General features: G+C 43.8%; 1 protein-coding gene across 2 annotated transcripts in view; it reads right to left on the bottom strand.

Moving 5' to 3' along the window:
• TGFB2 (transforming growth factor beta 2) overlaps positions 1 to 26460 on the bottom strand; it is a 69406-nt gene that overhangs the window by 19133 nt on the left and 23813 nt on the right. For both annotated transcript variants that reach the window (XM_049769530.1, XM_049769531.1), the window contains exon 2: positions 8477 to 8640. In XM_049769530.1, the coding sequence (XP_049625487.1) occupies positions 8477 to 8640 (164 nt within the window). The remainder of the gene's footprint in view (positions 1 to 8476; positions 8641 to 26460) is intronic.

Below are 26460 nucleotides of genomic sequence, written 5' to 3'. Positions count from 1 at the left end.
TCTCTGTAAATTGGCTCTGGGTCTTATAAGCATTCCTCTTAGTCACAGAGTACATATCATTAGGCATCTATGTCTCCTCAAACAACATCCTGCCAAAAAACATTGCCTACTTGCTGCTGGGTCCATGGGTACCTCTTTCCTAGTTGCACTGCTTCTTTAAATGAACAGCTGTTGGTATATTTTATTCAAGAAAATTAAAATTTCTTTGGTTTTCTGGATCTGTGATTTTTCTTGTGAATGTAAAAAACTAATAACCCCTCTTTTATGTTTGTTAAGTGAATTAAATAACATAGAAGGCAAAGGGCCTATCATGCTCCCTGATGTTCAATAATGATAAATAATGCTTATAGTCAAGATCAAAAACTCACACAGGCTTCTAGCCTACAGGTAGTAACCCTCAGATTCCTTCCATTAGTCATCAGGTCAAACCTATCATCTACTTCTCATTTAAATTCACCTCTCATCCCTGGAAGGCAAATCTAAACATTATCCCTAAAACTTGTATTACCTGTCACAAACACTCAGTTTAGAATGCTTACCAGAATGCCTTCCTTAGTTCACCTACAAACTCAAAGTTGGAACTTGCTTCTCCTCAGCCCAGCTTTTCAATTATGTTATTGTTGCCACTCTAAAACTCAAAAACTGTCTTTTTCTTCCACCTGGTTCACCACCCATGCAGGAAGCACAATGCACTAACTCTTATATGTATCTGAATGCCAAGTTTCTCCAATTGGACTGCATGCTCCTTAGATGAGGGAAACAAATGAATTTAAACATCCACTAGTTTGAGGCCAGAGAGGAAGTATAGCAGGTAAGGCATTTGCCTTGCATGCAGCCAATTGGGATTCTATCCCCTGCATGCCATAAGGTCTCCTGAGCCTCCAGAGTGCAAACCTAAAGTGAAAACCCTTAGCACTGCTCTGTGTGGCCCAAAAACCAAAAGAGCTAACAAACAAAAAGAATCCTTTCCAGTCTTCCTCCCCCAGTAACATCAACTTTGATCATTCAGGAAAGTATCATGTTAGGTGAAACTAGCCAGAGGAAGGACAAATATCGAATGATCTCCTTGATATATAGTATACAAAGAAACAAAAGGTGTACATAATATTGATTAGTAATGAACCCTGAGCACTGAATTATAGATCTGAGACCATCAGATTTGGGGGGAAGAGGATGGGAATGTGGATGGAAACAACATGTAATTGGTGAAGGTTTTTAAGCATATGTTAAAGTAAGAAAACTGTATGCACCAAAACCTAACTGTCAGTCAATGACAGGGTGAGGAGTGGGAAAAATAAAGGCTGAAACAGAGGTGACACAGACAGTGGAGGTGTCACTGTAGTGATTAACTTCATATTTTAATATTATAAGCTTAAACTCTATCATAACCATCTTACCTAAGCTATAATAAAATTAAAACTATCAGTCTTATATTCACTAATAGGTTAAGGAAATTTCTCTACTAATTCCATTTTAGTTTGTTTGTGGGGGTAAGTTCTGGCCACTCCCAGTGGTACTCAAGGGCTAATCCTGGCTCTATGCTCAAGGGACCATCTGTATTGCCCGGGATTGCAACCAGGTCACAGCTGCCACAGCAAAAGTCAAAGCAAATGCTTGACCTCCTGTTTTATCTCTATGGTCCTGTGATTCCATTTGAGAAGAATTTGACTCCCTGGGCTGAGATCTTGGTATTTCTAACATGTGAGCTTTACACAGGGCACACTCATAAAGATATTTTTGGCTTACTGAGAAGAGAAACGACAGATTCTCCAACAGACCAACCATGTTAACTTTCATACTCTGGGAAGACTCTCAATAGCAGTGAGACTGCTCACTCTTCAAGACACAGTAATACATCTACATGATTGAAGTGCTGAATATAGAAAGTTAAACTGTTTACTCACTCTTTCAATAATTGCTGAGCATCTATCTCATTTGCACCTGAAACTTCATGTAGCCATGTGTTGCGATTATTTTTTAGCTCACTCCCTCCAATGGCAAGTGCTAGCTCTGGGCAAAATGTCCTACCTACATATATTTTTCCACCATAAACCTTTCTGGAATGTCATGGAATAAAAATACAAGATGGCTCCTGTTGTTACAAGTGTTTGTACAATCATATGGCACACAGAGCTCTCACCAAAAATGACAATGAGATCACTGAAATGGGATATCTACCCTCATCCCCTGAGGCCAGGGAACATTTCCTGCAGCAAAAAGAGGGAGAAAAGATAATGATCAGCCTCCCTGGAACTGGCACAGGATCCCAAGCACTAGACCCAGTAAGAGAGATGATTGGTTTAAGCAGAAACAGAAAAAAGTAACTTCCTTTTTTTATTCTTTTACTCTTTATTTTTCTACTTTTTCATCACTGATACAGGACTCTTTCATCCTTTCTAAGTACGGTTAAACTTGGTTTACAAAATGTTTGCTTAGACTCCTACTGTGGCCTTAACAAAGCAAACTGAGGTGCTTAATCCAACAAAAAGTAAGAAATTAAGATAGTGGCCAGAAAATTGCTCTGGTATTAGGGGCCATTTAGAAAATCTTCTGAGCCTGCTGGAGCACTGGGTCCTCTACAGTTCAACCTCACTTAGCTTCACAGTTTTTCCTCTTTGTCCACATGTCCACAAGGTCATCTTCTACTAAGGATATTGGCCGACAGAGTTAAGGGCCTACCCTGATCCATTCCAGCCTCATTTTAATGTAAATGTAATGACATCTACAGTAGCTTTAATGTCAAACTAAGATAATAGTTTGGAACTCTTGGGGTTAGGGCATCCACAAATCTCTCCTTAGGGACATGATTCATCCAACAAAAGCAGGTGGGTGTTCACATGCTACATTGGCTGTTTCATTGCTCACCTACCAAGGAAGGTAGGTGAAGGTAAACAATCTTTAAGCAAAGATTGTTTCCATTCTTTCACATTCTTCCCTACTGCAGTTTAGAAACCCTTCACTGATGGATGATTATTGACTAATAGTTTATTGAAAGACATGAAAGAGCAAGTTTCAAAGGAGTCCCAGGACAGGCATTGATAGTGACAGGTAGAAAATTCTTCTTGAAATTTTACATACATACACAGACACAAATAAATGCAGATGCCCATATAGACAAAGAGCTAGATATTGATGTCTCTATATATCTATATACACATATATAGATATGTGTATACACATATATAGATAGTATTGATATATAGGTTACATATTATTATATAGCTATATACTATCTACATAACTAGTTATAAAAGCATAAAGAATCTTTTGCATAAGCAAATTCATGCTGTATTTTATTCCCATACTTATATTTTATTGTGTGAAAATAAGAAATTGAAGAGAAAATGCAACAAAGTGAACGTCCTACTAATAGAATGTGGAGCCTTTTCAGGAATCAGAACTGGGTACATGACCACTGAGCCCCAGACTCTGCTCCTGTTTCATGCAGCCTCTGTGAATATCATTGGGTCATGCATGAACAGCCTTCAGAAGGGGCTCATTATCCCATACTTGTTCAAGTCCTTTCACCACCAGGTGCTGCCATGGCCAGGGCTTCCTAATAATGGCCTTCTCTAAGGAGTTCCAAGAGACTGTGACTCCCAAGGGCTTGGTTTAGGCCCACAGGGTGACATCCTGAGGAATAAGAAGTATCGGCAGAAGGACACAGAGAAGACTATCCTAATGGAGCTCAGGCCATGAAATTGATTGTTCCATTTCTCCATTCTGTTACTAAAGCCAGTGTCTAAGGATTTACTGGGTTGCAGCTGATCAGCAACCATATTGATTGGTCTTTACTAATGCCAAATGCTTCTTGTGGCCTTGGTACAATTAGAAGTGCTTAAGGCATTTAATTCTTCTAATGCCAGTAAGAACCCTATAAGTTAAGTACTATTTATTATATTCTATTATTTGATGACTGTGGAAACAGAGGCCCAGTACTTATTCAGACCAGGGAACTAGAAGAGGCTAAGCCAGGGTTTGAGCAGGTGAAACTCTGAAAACCAGGTTTGAGGTGCTCTTTGTGCTCCTGCAGGCTGCAAGTAGGGCTGTGGGGAGTTACATCTCTGTGTGATCTAAGTTTTGATCATTCCATTTGCCTTTCTATTGTAACAAGCAATATGAAGTAAAATTTCTTGTTTCTGCAAGGAGGGAGGCTAAGCCAGAGACACTGGTGAAGGGAAGGTCACACTGGTGGTGGGATTGGTATCAGAATATTTAATGACTGAAATACTGTATTATGAACAACTTGGTAAAGCACTGTGTTACAATAAATAGGGGGGAAAATGAATTACTACTCCAGAGCGCTAAGTAGCCTCCTTGAAAGGAGTGGGGGAAGGACTATAAGTCATTTTTTGAAGGGATTCTCTTTGCTTGTAAGGTTAAGAGACGTTGAGTTAACATCATAACCTATTACAAATGACAATGCTCCAGTTTCCTTCTGAGGCCAGCATGCGCCTCTATGGGTTGAAGAAAACCGCAGATATTAATAGCCTGGTACAAACACAGTGTGGATTATAGCTCCTGGCTCTTTTTTTTTTTTCCTTTCAAGTGACTTACTATACTGCATGTGTCTTCAGTGTGGCGCCAGCGTCGGAATCAGTTTTGAGGGGATTGTGTACAAAAGCAGCACAGTTGAGCTTCTTCTCTTTAGCAGCACTTTTTGCAAGTCTAATGGAACAGACAGTCAGCATTTTTGGCTGCCCTCTTTCCATTTTACACACCCTGGGGCAATAAGAGAAATAAAAGCTGAACTCTGTGTGTGTGTGTATTTGTGTGTGTGTTTGTGTGTGTGTGTTTGTGTGTGTGTGTATTTGCGTGAGGGATGCATTTTCATGCCTGCATGTGCATGGGTTTAAAATTAGGATGGCAATTTTCATTAACCCCATCCATGCTGCAGCTCATGCAGCTTTACATTGAGCAGCCCCCAGATCTCTTTTAAAAGAAATGCTCTGTCCCATGGTCCTTCTGTTTCTATGGTAAAGTGTCAGGAGGAGCCCATTAAAGAGGTTCACCCCTCTCCCAGTGGAATCTGCATTGACTTACTTTGTTCCATAGATTATCACTTATTTTTCACCTTTGGGTGCTCACATTTCAAAATTATATCATATTTATTAGGTGGGTTGAGGACAAAAGTAAATAGCTGTGAATGATTTAGGATTCAGCCACAGAGTCTAAAATGAGATTACAGCACATTTGACACACAGTTTATTTCTAAATGCAAACTCAACTTGGCATAGATATGAAAGTCAGAGAAAACACAACTGCCTTTTATTTTTTTAACAATTGTTCCCCAAAGTGCCATGAGAGTGTGGACATTAGGATAGAGGGAGAATTCCTTCAACAAAGCTCAGTAGCCTTCAGCTAAAGTAGATTGCCCTCCCTAGAGCAGAGCCAATTGCCCACTGCTCTTCCCAAGGCTGTGGTCAAGAAACACAATATTCCTTTGAAATCACTGAATCTGCTTCATCTCTGAGCATTCATCATCATCCAATGAGCAGGAGCCCAGGAACAAGTTGTGCTCTACCAAGCTAGTAGTCATCAAGAAATGTGGCCTCACAATGGGAGAAGGTGCATTTTTTTTGTGATAGTTGAGCACCATATACAATGAAATTCTTCCCTAAAGAATTTTCACTGAGCTTGTTCTAATGAAGACTACTCTTTGCATAAGTATTTAAAAATATTGTCAGAATCATCTCTATCTGTTAAAGGTCATTATATATTTTTCTCCTCTCTCCCTTCATTTATCATTGAACATTACCCCTCCTCTTTTGTTCACCCCAATAGCAGTGTACAACTGAAGTTGGGCCTGAACTGCACATTCTTTAGTGTTGGTTAGAATAACACAAAAAGGGAAAGAAATGGGCAAGATTTCATTTAATTGCCATTCATCTGAGCTCTATTCTGCAGAAAGGAGAGAGTCAAGAGAACCCAAATTGCCTTGCCAAGTTAACATGTCCTCCACAGAAGGAGGGGAGCCCTCCCTCTCCTGCAGGGATAATCAGCCAATATCTAGACTAGACAATTTGAACTCACAGAAATGCTGCTGGATCTATTCAGCCTGGTATTCTGAGCCTATAAAGAGTCTGAAGTTACCTTTCATGGTATAGAATAACCCATCAAATCCAGGAAAAATGATTCCCAAAGAAGGGCTAAAGATACAGGACAAGAAGTGAAGTCTTTGCCTTACATGTCCATATAGCAGCACTTTTTTTTATTTCTTGCACTAATTACAGTTCCCTGAGCCCTGTCAGAAGTCATCCCTGAGCAAAGAGCCAGGAATAAGCACTGCTACTGCCAGTAGTGGCATCCAAATGAACAAACAAATAATATTTCCAAAAAGGAAGGGGGAAGTGATGGCATGGGGTCCTTTAGAGGGTTTTTTACATCACATCTGTCCAGAGACAATTCTTGAATTCTCGAGGGAGAGTAATAATTTCCAGAAATGACAACAGTGGTCCTTCTGTTGAAGCCCCTCATGTGACACCATTCCCAGCGAATTCCATCAATTGGACGTCTACAGAGGCACACATATAAATATACACATCCATAATTCCAAATGGTACACACTCATATCTCCCTATTGGTAGGGTATTCCAATATTTCCTTGACTCACTTATTTGAGGGAAGGGAAGGGTAGGGTAGGTGGGAGAGAAGAGAGGACCCTGAGCACATACTCTCAGCAGAGACAAGAGGGTTGCCTGAAAGCAGTGCTGATCTTCCTGAGTGAGGATCTGTCTCTCCAACCCTCTTATCTTGGATAAACATGTATCAGGTGTGTGTTGTCCTCACAGGTCCCTCTGAACACAGGGTCAGACTAAAATGCCATCTAGAAGTCCATCAACATTCACTGTTATCAGAATTACTTTCCATGAACTAGTTCTTGAAAGCTGTTGTAAATATATTTACCTGAGTCATCAGTGGTTATTTGTAAAGTAATTCCACAGATTCATAATAATATACAACAAAAATCCTTATCACTGTCATCATAGTTCCCAGTGGTCGAAATCCAGGCCAGTGGAGGTTTCCACATACAAGGATCTAGTCTCCCCTCAGGAAACTCACTCCTACTCCATTGTTAGGCTCCTTCCACCATACTGAAGAGTGGGGGGCTTGACTGTCCTTAGAGCTCACCTACCTCCCCACAAAAGGCATCCCTTTCCTCAGTCTCTACTCATGGACATGCTTTCTGGGAGCCTCACAAGCCCCTTTAATACCTTTCTTTGCAGAAGAAATGGCCATCCATTCCATTTTTTCATAGACAGTTCTGGAGTTTGCTCAAGTCTCTGCTCCCAGAAGACAATTTCCTGATTCTGCCCTCTCTGTGTGCATGTACAGTCTGAAGGAAACTACTTGTTTAAACCCTCTTTATAGATCAGCTTCCCTCACAGACTCAGAGCCTAGAAAACACTGATATCTTATGCATAAAAATACCTGGAACCCCAAAACAAACAGGCATTTTAAAAATCCACTATGATGATGCTAAACATATTGAGTCAGTTTATTGGGCCTGAGCTTCTACATTTCTCACAATAGCCAGGTATTGATGCCATTATCCTGTGGACGAGCTATGAGAAGCTTTGAAGGAAAACCATATCTCAGTTTCTTGACACTTAACCATTCCAGTCATCACCACCACCACCAAGACTCTGATAACCATATTGTCATCACCCTCAGCACCACCATTACCAACATCACCACCCTGATGATCATAATTATCATCACTCTCATCATCACAGCAAAACAAACACCACCATCTTCACCACCACCACAATGGCGTCAATATTATCACCATCACCATTCTCACCACCATCAATATCCTTACCACCATCTCTACCACCATCATCACCACCAGTATCATCACCATCACCACCCTGATTATCACCATGATCATCACCACCTTTTCATTGCTACCATCAATATCATCATGATCACCATAAAACCATTATTATCTTTTTTCCCTGGTTTTTGGTTTTTGGGCTACACCCGGTGACGCTCAGTGGTTACTTCTGGCTATGCGCTCAGAAGTCACCCCTGGCTTGGGGGACTATATGGGACACCAAGTGATCGAACCGCGGTCCTTCCTAGACTAGCACTGGCAAGGCAGATACCTTACCTCTAGCGCCACCACACCGGCCCCATTATTATCTTTTAACAAAGCTTCCCAGCCACTGTTTTTAGGGAGATCAGAGAGATGTCAAAAATGCCTAAAATAAAGGAAGACGGGGAAGACTAAAGAAGTGTGTGTGTGTGTGTGTGTGTGTGTGTGTGTGTGTGTGTGTGTGTAAAAGCAGACAAGGCCAGCAGATTTCTCTCCTTCCCATGAAATCTGACTTCCAAGATCAAAGGTGTCCCCATACCATCGATCACAAAGATCACAGATGGCTTTCTATCAACTCTGAAAATTTGATGACAGTAGAAAGCCTTTTCCCTAAGACTAGACTTGGTGGTCCTTTAACACAATTCCAAGGGAAGTTACCTGATACAGTTCGATCCGCTGTTCAGGCACTCTGGCTTTCGGATTCTGCAAACGGAAGACTCTGAACTCTGCTTTCACCAAATTTGAAGCATTTTTCTCCATCGCCGAGACGTCAAACCGAACAATTCTGAAGTAGGGTCTGTAGAAAGCAGGCGGGATGGCATCTGGAAAGAGTTAGGGCAATCGTTGAGAATCATCAACTTCACTGTTCTCTCAAGAGTTAGGTAATCTTTGAAATCATCAAACCCATTGTTCTTTCAAGAAAGAAAGCAGCATGAGATATACTCAACAACCCAGAGGGAAATAGCTACATTTCCAATGGCCAATTTAATACCATTAACAATTTAACCAGAAAAAAAGAATAAACATGTGTGTTTGGTTACAGGAGTAGCAGATTAATCGAGATTAACAAATCATTTCCAACTCCATTGGAGGGCATGCAGTTAACCCTATCCTTTGAGGGTTGACAGAGTGGTGGAAAATCCTAGACGGTTATGAATTGGAACAAGTTCATGACAGCTGATGTCTGGAGAGAGCTCTCCAGGCTTGCAGACACTTTAATCAGATATGCCAAGAAAATAACTCCTAATGGCAAACAGTTTGCCCATGTCTTTTTTTCCCTTGAAATTTTGGCATCCCAATACTCCACTCTATCCAGAGTCTTGCATTGCATCTCTTTTTGGCTTTATTTGTTTTTTTACACACATGACCTCAAGTTAGGGGTGAAGAAATTTGAATTAAAAAAATGAAACTGCATATAAAACTCACATACTGCCTACACCAAGTTTAGTCTTAAAGTTCTTTATTAAGAATAAACTCATTGGCTAGAGAAATGCTGGCCACTGAAAGAAAGAATAAGTCCCAAATCCTGATCATAGTCCTCTGAAATACAAAAATGTAGACAGTATGTAACAACTTCAGGTGCACAAGTTTCTAGATGTTACTGCTATTTGTTTTAGTAATTCCTCATTACTTTTTAATGTTCTCTAGGCCACACTCAAACACATTCTAATCTAAGCTTTCATTTCATGTCAAATAGCCACTGAGCACCCTTTAACTGGGCACCCACTGGGCACACCACCAAGTTTTTTATTCTCTTTCCAAATGTCCTGCAAACTTGCTTGAAGGCAAATACAGAACCATAAGGAGTTGTAGAATAGTTTATGCTAGCATTCTCAATGGAGGGAAAGGGTCCACTCTGAAAGCCTAGAACACCAACATATTCCCGGTGAAGGACATAGGTGAACAATATATAAATGAGAGTAGCGACCACCTGAGAGCACAAGAAGGAAATAAGGGTGGAAAAGGGCCCAGTGGAAAAAGGGCTAAGAAACCCTGCTATACCCAGTTGATCATTTGGTGGGCCCCTTCCAAGCCTTTTTCCTCATGAATGAGGTGACTCATGGCATGATAAACTGCTGTTGTTTAAGGCTCTTTACAAATGTTTCTGTGACTTCTGCATTAAGTTTGTTTAATGAAGTTTTGTGAATCTTGGGGCAGGAGATCATCTTTGCCAGGTTTTTCACTTCTCTTGCCTAACCTAGAAAGGACCCTGCACTTCAAAAATTGACCAAATGTCCATTGTTTGCACACTCAGTCATCACTAGGACTCTTGAGAAACTCAGGTCAGTGGATGAGTCCATCTCTTGGAACTTAATATAGAAGTGACTGGTGTGAGTTCCGGGGCAAGCCAAGACTGATGGTACAACTGGGTAAGAGAGTACCAACACCTCTTCTTCCAAGGAGCCTGATTGTTCCTTTTGTGCTGGCCTCAGTGATACTCTGAAAGCAGCTCCCAGAAAACAGTAGCTTTCAGGACATGCTCCTTGACCATTGTACACTTCCTGAAACCACAGATCAAGTCAAAGCTTTGTCCTGGGTGAGTGAGGTCTCTGAACCCAACTATATCTACAAAATCCCAACAAAAGCTTACAGGTTTTACAAAAAGAAAAAAAGGGGGGAGGAGGATAGAGTGATAATACAGTGGGGAAAGCATTTGTCTTGCATGGGGCCAACCCAAGTTTGATCCCTGGCATCCCATATGGTCCCTCAAGCTTGCCAGGAGTGATTCCTGAGCACAGAGCCATGGGTAATCCCTGAGCACCACCAGAAGTGCTCTGCCACCAAAAAAGCACATGTCTTGAGTAATTCATGCCACTGTACTGTTTGGGGGTGCAAGTAGGTACAGTAATGGCATAGTTTTCATAAAAGCAAGAAATTCTAACAGCAAGAAAAATTCAGGGATGCTCCCCTGGCACAACCATGTGAAAACTGCTAAGGAAAAATTCATCTTTCTTGCCTCCTAAACCTGCAAGCCAAGAGGGTCAGAGCTGCTGCTTCCTGCCCAGGTGAACTGGAAACAACCTTGGCCTCAGAATGGGGAAGCCTGGGCACCACTGCATCTGGCTGTGTGGCTTGATACAGCATCTACTTGAACCAAAATCTTTTGCTGACTCCCCAGAAATTTAACCTCACCAACCTTCCCATGAGAAAACAACTGATTCCAAGACTCTTGGCAAATGCAAACTTCACAGGCATTCTGTCACTGGGGAGAGCGAATCACTCCTTCCCTTTCTGATGTCCCTTTTCCTTCCATTCTCAAGATCGCCCACCTTTGCAGTTTTATATGCCACCAGCACAGATGGGAATAACCCTCAGAGGGGATCTGAGCATGGGAAAGACCTTCCCTAAGAGCCAAGTCCTAGATATCCTTGGACTGTTTTGTTCTGATCCTCTCTGATGGACTTTGGTACTCTGCAGGACAGAGCCCCTTGCAAGGGAAGCCAATAACTAAACATGAAGAAGCAATGGGCAATGATGGGTGAGAGAAAACCCATCTTGGGAGAGTCTCCCATGTTGAGGTTCTGACTTTCCCTATGCCCAGAGTAAGACACTGGGGATCTGCCCAGAGAGCATCTTCATGTAACTCACAAGAGGTCAGAAAAGGGGGCTGAAAACACAGTCCTCCAAGGTGGGGTGCTTTAACTTACAGGAATAAGGCCAGTTTTTTGCGAGGCATGGAGTGAAGGCAGGGACCTGAATAATGGCCAGGGGAGCTGCAGGGAGCCCCAGCTCACACAACTGTTCTTTCATGTTCTCCAATTGCTAGAACTCCCAAAGTTGTGTGTTCTCCTCTACCTCTGTCAACTGCACCTGTCTGTGAATTGCTGGGTACTTCTGAGCTAGATCCAGTTGCTCAAGCCCTAGGGCTCCTTTTCATTCAGGTTCAGTTGTCTCTGCCCTCCACACTGCTCTCTCCTCAGTGACATGGTATTTCCTTCTAGTTCCTCCATGTCAGGAACTGGTCATGAACAAAGCAAATCAGTCTATTCTTTTCATCTGGGTCTGAGCAAAGAACAGTGTGCTGGTCTGTTCTCCCTGCAGCCCACCTCAGGCTACACACACACACACACACACACACACACACACACACACACACACACACACACACACACACAGCTTCTGTCTTCTTGTTCTATAAGTTCTCTTTCTGAATTCCCTCTATGAAGTGGAGAAAAATAGAGAATGAAGAAAGTGAAGTAACTCTTGGCCAAGACAAGTGTGGTCTATCCAGGACCAGCTCTAGTTTTTCATGGGACACTGGACAGAGAGGAAGACCTAGAGTCGAAGGCATGAACCATCTCAAGCAGAAAATCAACATCTAATGCCAATTTGAGCACAATTGAAAATAAAAGGCAGACAGAAGAGGGCCCCTCACTGTCATGAAGACAGCAGCTTGACCTGGTGATAAAGCTGGAGAAACTCAGAGCCAGAGAAATGGTACAGTGAGTAGGGCTCTTGCCTTGCTTTTTAAAAAGCTGGAGAAACTGAACAAAATTCAATGACATCACTGAATCTCCTCTAGAAGTCCAACTCTGATTTGGTGGTCTGGGTTTCAGTATGGAGTGAAAGTCCGCACCCAGCAGAAGCATATTGCTAATAGAATTACTCAGGAGTTTCTGAACCTGCATAGGTATCACCCTCAAGGGGCTCTGGTTTTGTTATTTTTGTTATTTTATGAGTTTGTTTTAGGGCCACACTCAGTGGTGCTCAGAGATTATTTCTGGATCTGCACTCAGGGATCACTCCTGGCAGGCTTGGAGTAGCCCTACAGAAAGCTGAAAATCAAAACTGGGTCCACTGTGTGCCAGGCAAGCGCTATTCATAAGAGTCTCTTCCTCCAAGACCTTTCATGAATAAAACCCGCTCTGTGTATCCCAGTCTAGAGACATCTGTAAAAATTGGGATGGACTTGTCCCCCATTTAGAGAGCGCCTCACTTTCCTCACATGCTCAGCTTTAGGGAAGCAAGTTTGTGTTCATAAGACATCCCCCAGAATGCAGCAAGAACTCCAGTCTAATGAATAAGCAGAAGGTGACACTCTCACTGGTCAGTAAGCAAGCAAGACAATCACATTTGGGGGATTTGAGAAATGTTTTTTGGCACACTGCACCTGGATTTTATTTTAGTTTATTGCACTCCCACATCCCTCACACTGCTCAGAGTCTTGAGTACCATCACCACAACTGAACACAGAATGACAGAAATAAGCAGCCCATGAGCCTGGCTTTCTGATTTGCATGCAAACCTCTGTCTTTGTGTTCGGAGCCTCTGTGCAGGTGTGGGAACTGGGGTGTTTCAAACTGGACATGCTATTGAAACTTGGAGATGGACGATGTCAGTCTCAGTGTCAGCTTGTGCCTTGGCTTCTGTCTACTTGAGATAGCTGCTATTTGAGATGATATGGACTGTCAGCCCAGGATGCTTGGATCCTCCAAGGAGAAGGAGAAAGAGTAGGAAAATAAAAGGGAGCCAGCCCAGGTAGTTCCAATGGTATTAACAAGACTTAGGGTGTAGATTTTCTATTGCTAAGTCCCTGGTATCTTAATGACAACTTCCTTGCACAGGTCGCTTCACATTTCAACTACCCAGGATTTCTCAGCCTGTGCATGGCCATGCAGATCAAGTGTCCATCTTGTGCAAGTGGTTAGCAGATAGCTTCAATGACAGGGTAACTACTGGGCTGAGAAGTCAAAAGCTCACTTCGAGACAACAGGATGAGGAAAGGGCTGTATGGACACTCTTCGGTGGCCATGAATGGGGACACAACCCTTGTGAGGGTCTCAAATTATAATCTAAAGTAGCCACAAGGCTTGAATGGGCAATACAAGGATCTCTCTGGACAGTTTCTCTCTTAAGGCACATAATGCTCCCTGAGGATTCCTTTCTTATTCCCTTTTGGGGTAGGGCAATTAAAATAACTGACGTCTCAAGACCATGTGGTCTTGAGGACCAAACCCAGAAATCCATTTTGCAAAGCCAGCATTATCACCCTCAGAGACATCTCCCTGCTCCTTTTCCCCTCATCAATACTTTCTTGCCCTGATCCATGTCTATTTTGTCCTCTTTCTCTAACTTCTCTTCCATCTGTGCTTTTGTTCTTCAATCTATTCAAGAGACAAGACAGTCATGATTGGGGTTCACTAGTGGTGTCTCAAGAAACCAATGATCCCAGAAAATGGAGATAATGATATGATTCTAGAACTCAGCCAAGACTCCCAAGAAGCTCTGCAGGAAGAAGATGATATGTGCTGCCTAACATGAAACTTGGTGATTGAGGAGATCAGCCTCAATGAGCCTAAGAGATTTGGAAATCAAATGTAAACTTTCCTTTTATTCCCTTTTCACAGCTTGAGAAACTGAAAGAGAACACAGGATGGAAAGCACTTCCCTTGTATGCAGCAGCGACTTTGAGAACCCTGGCATCCTGATATCCTCTAGTACCACCCTCCAACACACATTTCTGAGGACCAAAGTAGGAGTAGCTCCTGAGCATAGGAGCTGTGGTCCAAAGCTGCACCCAAAATCATACACAGGCACACGCGCGCGCGCACACACAAACATACACACACACACACACACCACAATACAGTTTGAGAAACTGAGAAGTCAATTTTTCCTAGAACCACACCAACCAACAAAATAAAAATACCTAACAGTAGACAGTCTGACATTCACCCTACAGAGAACTAGACTAGAATCCACTTCAGCAGTCTAGAAATCACTGCATTTCCCTCTGCAGCCCCACTTCATTGGCACAGGGACTCCCTTACAGTCTGAAATATCCTTCCCTGAGCACTCCCACATGATAGCACTGGTGACTACCCTGGCCATTTGTGAGCTTTTCTCTGTAAGCCTCTTGCTCATGGCCCTACTACTTTGTCAGGCTACCACCTAATTACAGTGAATGGCAAAACACCCTGATGATTTGTTGCTCTGCCCTAAAGCTAAGTTTATACGTGGCGGGGCACACGCCCTGCAAGAATTGAAGCTATTTACCATCTGGACCAAATGGCAGGGCCTGTTAGTTCTAAAGACCTACATTCCTGGCTGGGCGTGAGTGGAAGCAGCCAAGGGAGCCAACCTACAGCTCCTTGTCACTCTTCTTTGCAGTTGGAAATGGGAGCAAAGTCGGGCAACTCCTGAGATATTGAGGAGAGACTGTTTCATTCCTCTACCTTCTCTGTAGGGTGGGTGGACTTAGGCCAAGGGTGTGCCCACTTTCTGACAGCTGCAGATATGCAAAGGAAGCTCCCCTCCAGTGACCCAGATTCTCTCCCTTACACACACATTGATCTGGCTCTATCACAAAAGAAAACTCAGTCCCTTTCCCCTGACCTCTGTGTGTGGAGCAATTGAGCAGGTTGTTCTGACCCCTCCCCCACACTACTTTCTAAGCAACCATTTGTGTTTGCTTCTTTTTTTCTTTCTTTCTTTTTTCCCCATGAGGACCATTTATATTTGTGCATAATTTTCACTTTGCTCTCATCTACTGTGGGGAAGGCTCTTGCCTTGCACTGACTTGGGTTGACTGGGTTGGATCCCCAGAGTACTACCAGGAGTGATCCCTGAAAGGCAGATTCAAAAGTAAGCCCTGAGCATAGTGGATGTATCCACCCCCAAAGAAGAAAAAAGGCAAATAAAGAGGGGCCTCCCCAGCTCACTAAAAATTTTACTGGAAAGCAGGTCCTTGGTCTAGACCAGTGTGATGAAGCCCCAAAGACAGAGCTAGAGGATAAATCTCCTGACACTGGGCTAAAATCTGCTATCTGCACTCAAGAAACATGGTCCTTGTATTCACACCAAGGACTGTGCGACCTGCAGAGAGATGGGGAGGGGGACATAAAAGCAAAAGCACCAAGCTCAGTGCCAGCTCAAGGTAACACTCCAACCTGCCCTTCTCCCACATTCCAACTTGCCAGTTCAAGGACTAATTCTGACAAATCCAGTTATGCTGCCATGCTCCATCCTTGGTAGGTGATTCTTCTAAGCAGCCTCCCTTGGCAGTGGTCAGCCCCACTCCTAGCCCCTTGCAACTCGGCTCCCCATCTCCAGACACAGCACAAATCTGGTAAATATTACACTTACAAGGCAAGAAGTTGGGAATGCTTGGAATCTCAGGAGGCATGCAGAGGCTGCTTGGCACCGAGGACCTATCTACACTGCAGCCCAGGAGCCATACTAGCACTGGCTGCTCTGTACAGTGAAAATAAAGATATTAAACCATGTGTGCTGCTTGCAAATTAAAGAACTCTATTGGGAACCAGCCCTCTAAAAAGAACTGAGCCTTTTGCAGCATAATTGAGAGGGGTGACAAGATTCTGATAGAGTGGATGGTTCCAATTGGTCTTGGCCAGTGGACTCTGCTGCTAGAGGTGGAACCCTCAGCTGTGACCCCACAATCTTGCTTTGTAAATGAGAACCAAAGTAGGTACACTAGGTGGGTAGTCCAGAATGCATCATGCTCACTGGGATCTTGAGGGAGGTAGAGAATCTTTCTGGCTGAACCTGGGTTTCTCAAAACATGTAAAGAAGAGAGAATACTGTTGCCTGCCGTACAAGTGCCAGGAACCAAATAGATTCAGGAGTCTAAGTGCTTACACGAATTTCCAGAGAATAAGAAGGACTGTGTATTATTACTCTTGTTATCCTCAATATCATTATTATTAACCCAATGCCAAGAGCAAATAAAAGAAACTAGATATAGATACAGCCTCTTTCTTGACGAAGAGTGGACTTATAGCTGATAAACCCACCAGGAAATATTGAAAGTCAAAGGTTTTTGTGGGGCTGAGAAACAGTATAATAGGCATACTTTATATTTTTATATACCTTTTATAATGCCTTGCCTGCAGCTGACCACCACTCAGTTCCTAGCACTGAGTATGATCCCTGCCCCACCCAAGCATTGCCAGAACATATAATTTGAGCACTTAACCAGTAGTAGTCCCTGAGAACCATGGGTGTAGTCCAACATCCCAGTGTACTGAGCATTCACTTCAGATCTCATAGTTGTGCCACAACTTCCTCACATGGATTCAGAACATGGACATTAGTTTACAATTGGGGAAAATCATTGGACACTCTGCCCACTGAAACAGATTAATTATTCCCTCTCAGAATCAATCAAACTTCCCAGCAGCTCCACTCAGTTGCATTGCCCAGTATTAGATGAGAGCTCCCTTCTCCGTCCTCTAACACAGGAATAGGTCATGGTCAAAATCAGCGCATGATTTCATATGAATGTGCCAGGCAATGCCAAAGCTGCTGAACTATCACTCCAGCCCCAGAAGCAACTGGACTTTGAGTGACATAACTGGACTTTGTTTTTTCATCCCCAAATTAACCAGGAGAAGAAAGTGGCCAGTTGAGATTCCATCATGTCCAACAACATAGGAGGGAACACAGGCCTTGCTAGCACGCAGTTGACTTTGGTTCAATCCCCAGCATCCTGAATGGTTTTTTGAGTTCTACCATAGCTCCATGCCAGGAGTAATCTTTGAACATTGCCAGACCCAAGAAGACAAAAATAATCCTAAACAAAACAAAAATAAATTGTTTAAACTTCAGTTGCATCTAAGTTCTCCTACTGATTAAGGAAATAGTTTCTCTGGGCTAAGTACACACAATCTGACTTCAGTCAGTTGAAACTGTTCTCTGCTTTTGATCTAGACCTGTTTCTACATTAGGGACAGGAAGAAGGGCCTCTTGCCCAGTGCTGCTGCTCAGAAGATAAGACTAGAGGTAAATGGTCTCCAGAGTAATTTTACAAAGGAGGAAAGAAAAGCTAGAGTTCAAGCCAAGGCAGGCAGAGAGTGAGGAAGCCTTGGGGACCCCATCCTATCTCTCTAAAAAGATATGATTGTTCTAGATACCCCTGACATTAGACTGAATTTCTCCCTTAGATGGGGCAGGACTGAGCTTAGAGGGCTGACAAAGGTCGGGCGAGCAGCCCAAATGAATGCTGTCTGCTTATGCTCTGAGTCCTGGGAGACGCAGGCCAGGATGGGGGCGAAGGCTCCCTGAATGAATCATTGGAATTGATCTGGTGCAGGGGGTGGGGAGGGATCTCCCTGTGGTTAACCACATTTTACTGGGGTGTTTTATTGATTGCAGTTGTATTGAAGAAGACGTGAGTCAGACCTCAGGTATCTGAAGCTGCTTTGAGCTCTGGACTCAAATGGAATCCGAATGGATCAGAAGGGCAAGGGCTGTCTGCTTTGTCAGCCACATTGACTCTGTGGGTTGGAGAAGTGGAATCATCCAGCTCCCTCCCCCCCACTGGATGACTCTGTTGGCTAGGTACTTCAGGACACACACAGTTACATGGGTGCTGGGGATCCCGTCTCCTGAACCTCCATTCTCTGAGCTCTCTGGGCTGATCAGCATAACTCAACAACTTTCTATGTATCTGCTTGGGTTAGGGTGACCATTGTATCTCTGCAAAAACTCTGGAAGTTTCTGGAAAAGATGATAACAATAGAAGGACCAACAATAGGAGCCCTGGAGAGTAGGGAAGCTTAGCATGGAACATTTGCCTTGAATGTGTCATGCCTGGGTTCTCTCCCTGGCACCACAATAAAATGCAAGGAAAAGTAACAATTACAAAAGAAACAATTCTGGGTGTCTGTACCAACACATCTTGTGGGGGGGGGGGGGCTCAGCAAGCACTCCTGAGTTTTCAGGGGATCAAACCCAGCTCTCCTGAACTCTAGCCCCTCTAAGCTAAGCCCCAACATCACTGGCATTAAGGAACATTTGTCACTTACCCTTCGAAATCCTCTCATTTTGGTAGAAAATAAATACAGTGGAAATAGAGATCATGTGGGCCCCTATTCCTTCATCTGTGCAATTCCAGGGGCCCAATTGGCATCTTTTCTACCTTTACAAGGGCCCCTGAACCTCTGATTCTATGCCTCTAGGCAGTGAGAGGTTCCTTGGGAATCAACTGAATTAAAGGGAAGAAGTCAAAATTTTACCTACAATTAATATAACACAGTCATGACTCCCCCATGTAAAAAAATATATTTTGACCCACTGTTCTCAAGGACAATCCTGGCAGGTCTATCCAGCTGTGGAAATAAATGCACATACACCCAGGAAAGCACTGGGGTCCTGATGAGACCAACGACATTATTCTGCCTTTCTTTTTCTCCTATTCTTTAACACACTGGCTCCAACAGCCACATGGTCCCCGGAGCAGCTCTGGGTGTGTCCTAGAGACCTCCTACCCCAGCATCCCCAAGATGGTCTGAGGTGCTGGGCAGTATCCATCTGCATTCCCCATCAGCAGTATTGTAGTGTCACTCCCCTAGGCCAATGATCAGCAACCTGCGGCTTGAGAGCCACATGTGGCTCTTTACACTTTTAATCTGGCTCTCCTGTGTGTGGGGGAGGAGGGGGCCGCTCCAGGAGTCAGGAATCTGCCCTTAGCCTCTGTCAGTGCACACCCTGTGTGGCTCTCAAAATAAATTTCAATCGTGGTTTTGGCGAGATTTGGCTCAGTTGAAAAAAAAAGGTTGCCGACCACTGCCCTAGGCTGATGCTGTGGAGGGGGAGCTGGGGGGCAGGGAGAAATAGAGAGTCACTCTTTTGGCTTATCAGCAATAGGTGGGAGTTTAGCTCCCCCCCCCAGATGAACATCTTCGTGGAGTTTCAAAGAAGGAACCCCCTGTCTATTCTCACAAAGCAAATGAAACAGAGAGGCTCATTCTATGACCTCGTCTGTCTAGACAGATGACTAAACAGGGGTCCCCGCAGGGTTACACTTGAATTTCCTCCCTTCAGCCTGCTGAGATTTAGCAATAAAAAAAAAATAAAAATAAAAATGCTTAAAGGCTGTGGTGCTAATCCAATCCCCCCACCCTGACATAACCCAGGAGAAGCTGAAAAGTCATGTTTGGTAAAGCCTGCAAGTGCTCACATTTAGAGCAGAAATCAAATGGACATACGCAAAGTCCTCAAAAGAATTGTCTGTCTGGCTCAAGACCTGAGCACATGGCCTAACTGTTCCTCTCTAGATCCGGTGACTGTCGCTTGAACCCACAGAGGGAGTCCCAGCTAATCCAGGTGTCCCTGGAGGCCTCTCCAGGCTGAGAACACATTCAAGCAGACCTTCTCCTCTTTCATGAGAGCTGGCAAAGAGCTCCAGATGGGCCCTGGGGATGCTGCACATTGCCTAACTCGTAAGACTGAAAAATGCTACTGAGAGTCAACAGCAAGTTTTTTAAGGAAGGGAAGTTCACCTACTCCTGTGGCTGGGCCAGGGATTTCTCTGAGGGCTGGGGCATGTGCCTTGAATGCTTTAGAAAGACCCTTAATATGAGCCTTGGCACTGCAGGGCTTTCTGAGCACCATCAGGTAGAGTGATGTAGGCACCTGTATGAGTCCCAAAACCACAGGGCCCAATCAGCATTGCATCATGGGGGTTAACACTGAATGGTCCATCTAGGTGGTTCATAGCACCATGGATGAACATCATTTGGGAGGCTATACCCCTAGCCTGCTAGAAGTAATTTCTAAGCCCAGATCCAGGAGCAAACTCTGAGCACTAAAGGGTGTGGCTCCAAAACAAAAACAAACAAAATGCCTAATAATAGTCAAATAGAAAGTTCCCTGGGCAGACAGTGAGAAGCATGCTCAGAGACCAGGGATCCCAAAGAAGAAAAGGGGGCCCATCAATGAACTAAAACCTTGCTTTTTTCCTTGACCAGATGTAAGACATGGTTGTCATTAAAGTCACTATTTGTATCAACCAACTACTGCTCCTCCCATCAGGGCCTCCGTCTACAGCATTCCTTCCTGTTGAGGGGATGATGACTGGTAAAATGGGTCTTGGGGGACCCTGTCGAGGACCACTGTAGTCAGGCATTAAAGGAGAATAGCAGGGGCCAGAGAGATAGCATGGAGGTAGGGTGTTTGCCTTGCATGCAGAATGACAGTGGTTCGAATCCCAGCATCCCATATGGTTCTGTGAGCCTGCCAGAAGTGCTTTCTGAGTATAAAGCCAGGAGTAACCCCTGAGTGCTGCCAAGTGTGACCCAAAAAACAAAAAAAAAGGGGGGGGGATGCCAGATCTGAGTAAATATGAACCTGAAAAAGGGAATACAAATTGTTCCTATGCAGAAAATTAGCTAAAAACCAGCCTAATGTTAGACAGTCCCACCCAGGGATGGCCCAGTCCAGACCAGAGTCTAATTGATGGGTGCAGTGATCAGTCTGTAGTGCTTATCAGGAAAAATCTAGTTTTGTTCCTCAAAAAGCAAAGAGAGCAAAGACCTACTATCAGCTGCATACCTTGGATTTTCCTCCTCTTTTTCTTTCGTATTTTTTCTTTTTTTGTTTTGAGCCCAAAGTTGCTCAGGGATCACTCCTTCACTCCATTCAGGCTCAGAGAGCCATGTAAAATGCTGAGGTCAATGGCATGCAAGGAAATTGCCTCACTCACTGTGTATCACTCTAGCTAGCCCCTTTCTAGGGTTTTAGAAGTTAGATATCAAATAAAAAGCCTGGGGTGGGAGTGATAGCACAGTGGGTAGGACATTTACCGTGCACCCAGCAGACCCAGGTTCCCTCCCCAGCATCCCATGCAGTCTACCATATGGAATATATACTATACACCCCTAGCCTGCTAGAAGTAATTTCTAAGCCCAGAGCCAGGAGCAAACTGAGCACTACTGGGTGTGGCCCCAAAACAAAAACAAACAAACAAAAAGCCTGATATCCAAACACTTCTTTTCTTCTTTTTCCCTTTTTCAGAAAAAATTAATTACCCTATATATACATATAATTCTCTTTTTCAGAGGGCCCATTCTTTCATCCAAAATAATATTTTCCTTTTTTTAGCTTTTTTATAGCATGTTTATTTAGGCCATCAGTATGATGCAATGAGATTACTTTTGTACTGTTAAGTACTGTACATAGTTCATTATTTCATCTAAGCCATGTCTGAGCCAAACCTGTGAATTACTGTTCATGCAGTACTCTGGTGATAATCTATGTACCCCCTCCATGATATGTCTGTTGACAACATGCTATGATCCAAAATATTGTTTTCTTTTTTAAATAAATAATTTAATTGAGCTATATAGTTATAAAATGTTCATAATTGAGTTTCAGTCATAAAATGTCCAACACCTTTCACCAGTGCACATTTCCTGCCACCAATGTCCTCACTCTAAAATGCATCATTTTAGGGGATAATTGTGAAAAATGAGTTTTGGACTCAAACAGACCAAAGCTAGATTCTAGCTGTGCTACTTAGCTGCTGCAGGTCTGCCCAAACTTTAGTCTGTGCTCCAGGTTTCTTTATCTCCAGCACAGAGAAGAACCATGTTTATCTCCTCCGGTGAGTGCAGAGATTAGCACAGTGCCTAATATCAGCATTCAATCGCTGAGCTGATAACTATCATCATCATTATTCATTCTGTTATTGCTAGAGACAGACTCCACCTTCACTATCTGTCATCACCAGACTCAAACACAGGCCTTCCTTCATGCAGATATTCGCTCCTACTAAAGCACAGATCACCAAATAGAGACTCTGAGTGGAAACAAAAGCTCTTGAATGTCCCTTCTAAACACAAGCAGGACACACACACACACACACACACACACACACACACACACACACACACACGCAGGGGTTCAGAATCGCTGCATATTCTGCATATTTGAGTCACACAGGGAGCTTTAGAAACATCATATCCCAGGCTCTAGACCAGACTGCTGGGTCTGAATAGCTGGAGGGAGACCCCAACTGGAGCACAAGTTAGAATCCCACAAGGAATGCTGATCAACCACCAACCTGAGCCCTGCTACCCTTAAAGAACACAAGACCATAGACTTGACAGTCAGTGCAAAGGCCTTGGACCCCTGGTATCCCAGATTAATATTTTGCCTTGGAGCTAGTTTGTCATCTACAGGCTTGGTGTTCTGGAGTCTTCACCCATTTCATTTCTGAAAAACAATCTGCTCTCTACATAACAATCACCCCTGAGCAGACAATTCCTGAAGTGACAGTGGTCAAAGGGGACTGTCCCCCTCTATTTATAGTGGAGACAACAGGCAAGTTACAGAGGGGTTTGGTGGGAAAGCCAAAAATCCAGACCAGAAAAGTGGTGAAGCCAGCCCCACTGTCAGGGCAAATGCATCCGAGTCAGCTTCACTTTGGAGCCAAGCTCCCATCCAAGTGCATATTAGAAAAATATGGTCTGACCATGTCGATTTCAGCAGGATCCAAAAGCAATTTAGACTCCAGTCGGTGGACAAAGTTCACATTCAGCGAAACAGGTCCAGCAATTGCATCATACACACAAAGCAAGTCAGAAACGCAGCTGCAGGGCCTTGTGCAAAAACAATGCTCTCGCTTCTGCAGCTATTTCTCACCACTGACCCCAAGCATAGGGTGCAAATGCTCAGCATCTGCTCCTCCTCAGTACGGGGTAGATCATGGGACAGAAGGAAATAGGAGGTCACACACACACACACACACACACACACACACACACACACACACACACACACACACGGAAAGGCATTTGCTACAGTTTACTGACCCAGTACCCTAATGCAGCATGAGTCTAAGCTGCCAAGTGACCAAGGGCCCAGGCGAGCCAGCAGTCTAGAGAAGCTACATAATGAATGAAGGTGGAATCACTGTGGGACCTGAAACTCACCACGGAGCCAGTGGGAAAGCAGTAAGATTTACTCTGTCCAGGAGACTTCTTCCAGGTCCTTTCTACAGACCCTAAAAAGGGGCTACTGGGCATGTCAGGACTGTCATGGTCCAGACAAGCCCTTGGCTGAGGGATGCCCCTGCAGGTTTGCAAAAGAGCCTCTCTCTGAGAACTTCTTGGATACATCAACCTCACACAACATATCAGCACTTGTCAGAAACTTGGACTTGTCAGCCTGCAAACTCAGCTGTCCTCTCCCAGATTACCAGTTGGCCCCATGTCTCCTGTGGTGCCTTCCATTGACATGATTTCCATTTAATATGCTGGGTGGGAATCATATGGATCCCAGTAGAGAAACCACACTCTTGAATAAAATAAGGCCATATCCCAGGGTCCTGACTACCACAGCACAAGGCACATGGATTTTCCATGACAATGGAAAAACAAAGGTGCCTTTGTCCTGCACTAACAAAGACCTGCTTTCAGACCTTGCCCCACTCTCCCTTCCCAGTATCTCCAAATGGGTGTCTGCAGGAACTCAAAGAGCACCCTGAACTCCAGGAGTCTCCAAAGGGTCAGCCTGCAAACTCAGAGGAAAGATAGGATGCAAAAGGGCAAGTCTGACAGGCATCTTCCAGTCACTACTTCCCATCTATTGGTCTATTATTCCAATGACCATTTCTCAAGCAAAGCAAAACACTTCTTACGAAAAACTCACTTCCTTCCCAAGTACACTTAAGTAATGCTTCCTCTGACCTCTCAGACCCATCCTTGTCACCCACACCTGGCAACAGCAGCCCTTGTGTGTTGGGTCCCGTGTGTCCAAAAGCCTCAAAAAGGTGTGAGCTCCCTTCCTGATACCATACTTCATAGCAAGGCCTGACACAAAGGCTGGCCTTCAGTGGACTCAGAAGGTGTTACGAGTAAAATGGATGAGAGGATCACATCATCACCCCCCTGTTGAGTTCTACTTTATAACTTAAAAGTGTAACAAAGCACACTTTGGCCCCACAGATGCGCTTTTCCTCTGACATAAAATGTGGTTCTCCAAATTCCCTATCTCAGAAGTTTATCCCAGAGTCCAGGCAAAATCCTACAACATTGTCCTACACCCTGGACTCCTTGTTCTTCACTTGCTTGCCATGTGCATTGTGCTCTAAACCATGAAGCCCTACTCTTTTCCCTGTTCTCTTCCTGAGTTAACCCACAGAGTTCACCAATGGGCCTTCTGACCAGTCTATTATCTGCCTGCCTTCACCTCCAAAGATATTTCTGATAACCCTGTGGTCAGATCTGCTCTTCCCCAGCCAACCCAGATGTTTTCTGGTCTTCAAGTTCCTGTTCCCATGCTACCATCTGACTGAGTCCTTCCATGTCTGAATTATTTACTACTGGAAATCGACTCCCAGCCCCCATCTTGGCTCCACTGACTATAACACTGATTATACCTTAGCATTCCTTTTTAAAAATTTTCTATTATTGTTATGGGCTCCACCATGGGCAGTGCTGGGGAGAAGCATGCTGTTCCATAATCAAATCCCAAACATAAGACCAACAACTTGAGTCACACCTTTAGCGTTCTGATTTGATTGCTATGGTTTCTGTTGGGGTACAATCCAGCAGGACTCAGAGAGCGTTCCTGGCCCTCTTCTCTTTTGGAAGTGACTCCTGGCAATATTCAGGGGTCCATTGCATGCCAGGGATTTGAATAAGAGTGGCTAGTACCACAACTGCATGCAAGGCAAGTGCCTGAACTCCTGTAGAATCCTTCAACTTCTTATTTAATTATTTGTTTTGTTTTGTTTAGTGCTACACCAAGTAGTGCTCAAAAGTTACTTACTCCTGTTTCTTAGCTTAGAAATCACTTACAGGTTTGGGGGACCAAATGGGATGCTAGGGACTGTCATATTCACTGTATCATCATTCCAGCCCCATAGGTGTGTGTGTGTGTGTGTGTGTGTGTGTATTAACAAATGCATGACCTCTAGAATGTGAAGTTTTCTACAAATAACATTTTTTTCTGCTTTATTTACCAACCATTCATAGGGGCCTTGTTTAATGTTTCTGATATATAGTAGACATGCAATACATGCTGCCCAAAGAGCTCATAGGTTTTAAGAATGTCTTGTCTTGGGGCTGGGAAGATAGTACATAAAATAAAGCATTTGCCTTGTATGTAGCTGGCCTGGGTTTGATCCCCAGCATCCCATATGGTCCTCCAAAGCCACCAGGACTGGTTTCCGAGTGCAGAGCCTGGAGTAACCCCTGAGCACTGCTGTGTGTATCCCAAACACCATAAATCAAAACAAAAAGAAAAAAATACTAATACTTATTTTTAAAAAAAAAATTATTAAAAAAATGCCTGGGATTCTCAGGATCTTTGCATGCATTTAACATGTATCTTCCAAGTATATCTGCACAATTCCTGCTGGGATCCTTTCCTTGAGACTTGAAGTTGGGAAAGAGCACTTTTCATGCCTTGTGTCTTTCAATAGCTCTGGATATTCTCCAGTGACACAGGTCATGTGAGAGGACTGGAAAAATGTTGGATGACCAAAATGATGGCAGTCACAATTGATCCAATCACCTTGCAGGATGGCTCCATCCCAAACACAGAGTAGCCCTCCCACCCCACCCCCATCACATCAGAATGGAAGGAGGTGGGGAAACTGCCCAAAGTAATTGATTAATAACTTGGTCATTGAGGCTCTGGCTCCAACTCTCACCTGTCCAAAAACATCTGGTGGAGTAAAACACTAGTTGGAAAGAGAAAAGCTCAGGGACTCCAAGTTGCCTCTGGCACAGAGAGGAGAGTTTACATTCCACTGCTGGCTCCTGCCTTGCCTCATGGAATGTCTCAGAGCAGGAATCAAGCCATGCTGAAGTTTGTGAGGCTTTGAGCAACACCACATCAGGGGCTCACCCAGAGACTAGGACATTCTAGAACAAACGCTCCTGACCATGTGC

Source organism: Suncus etruscus, chromosome 3 (assembly GCF_024139225.1).
Source record: "Suncus etruscus isolate mSunEtr1 chromosome 3, mSunEtr1.pri.cur, whole genome shotgun sequence".
Classification (NCBI taxonomy): domain Eukaryota; kingdom Metazoa; phylum Chordata; class Mammalia; order Eulipotyphla; family Soricidae; genus Suncus; species Suncus etruscus.
This window is presented reverse-complemented; position numbering and strand designations above follow the sequence as displayed.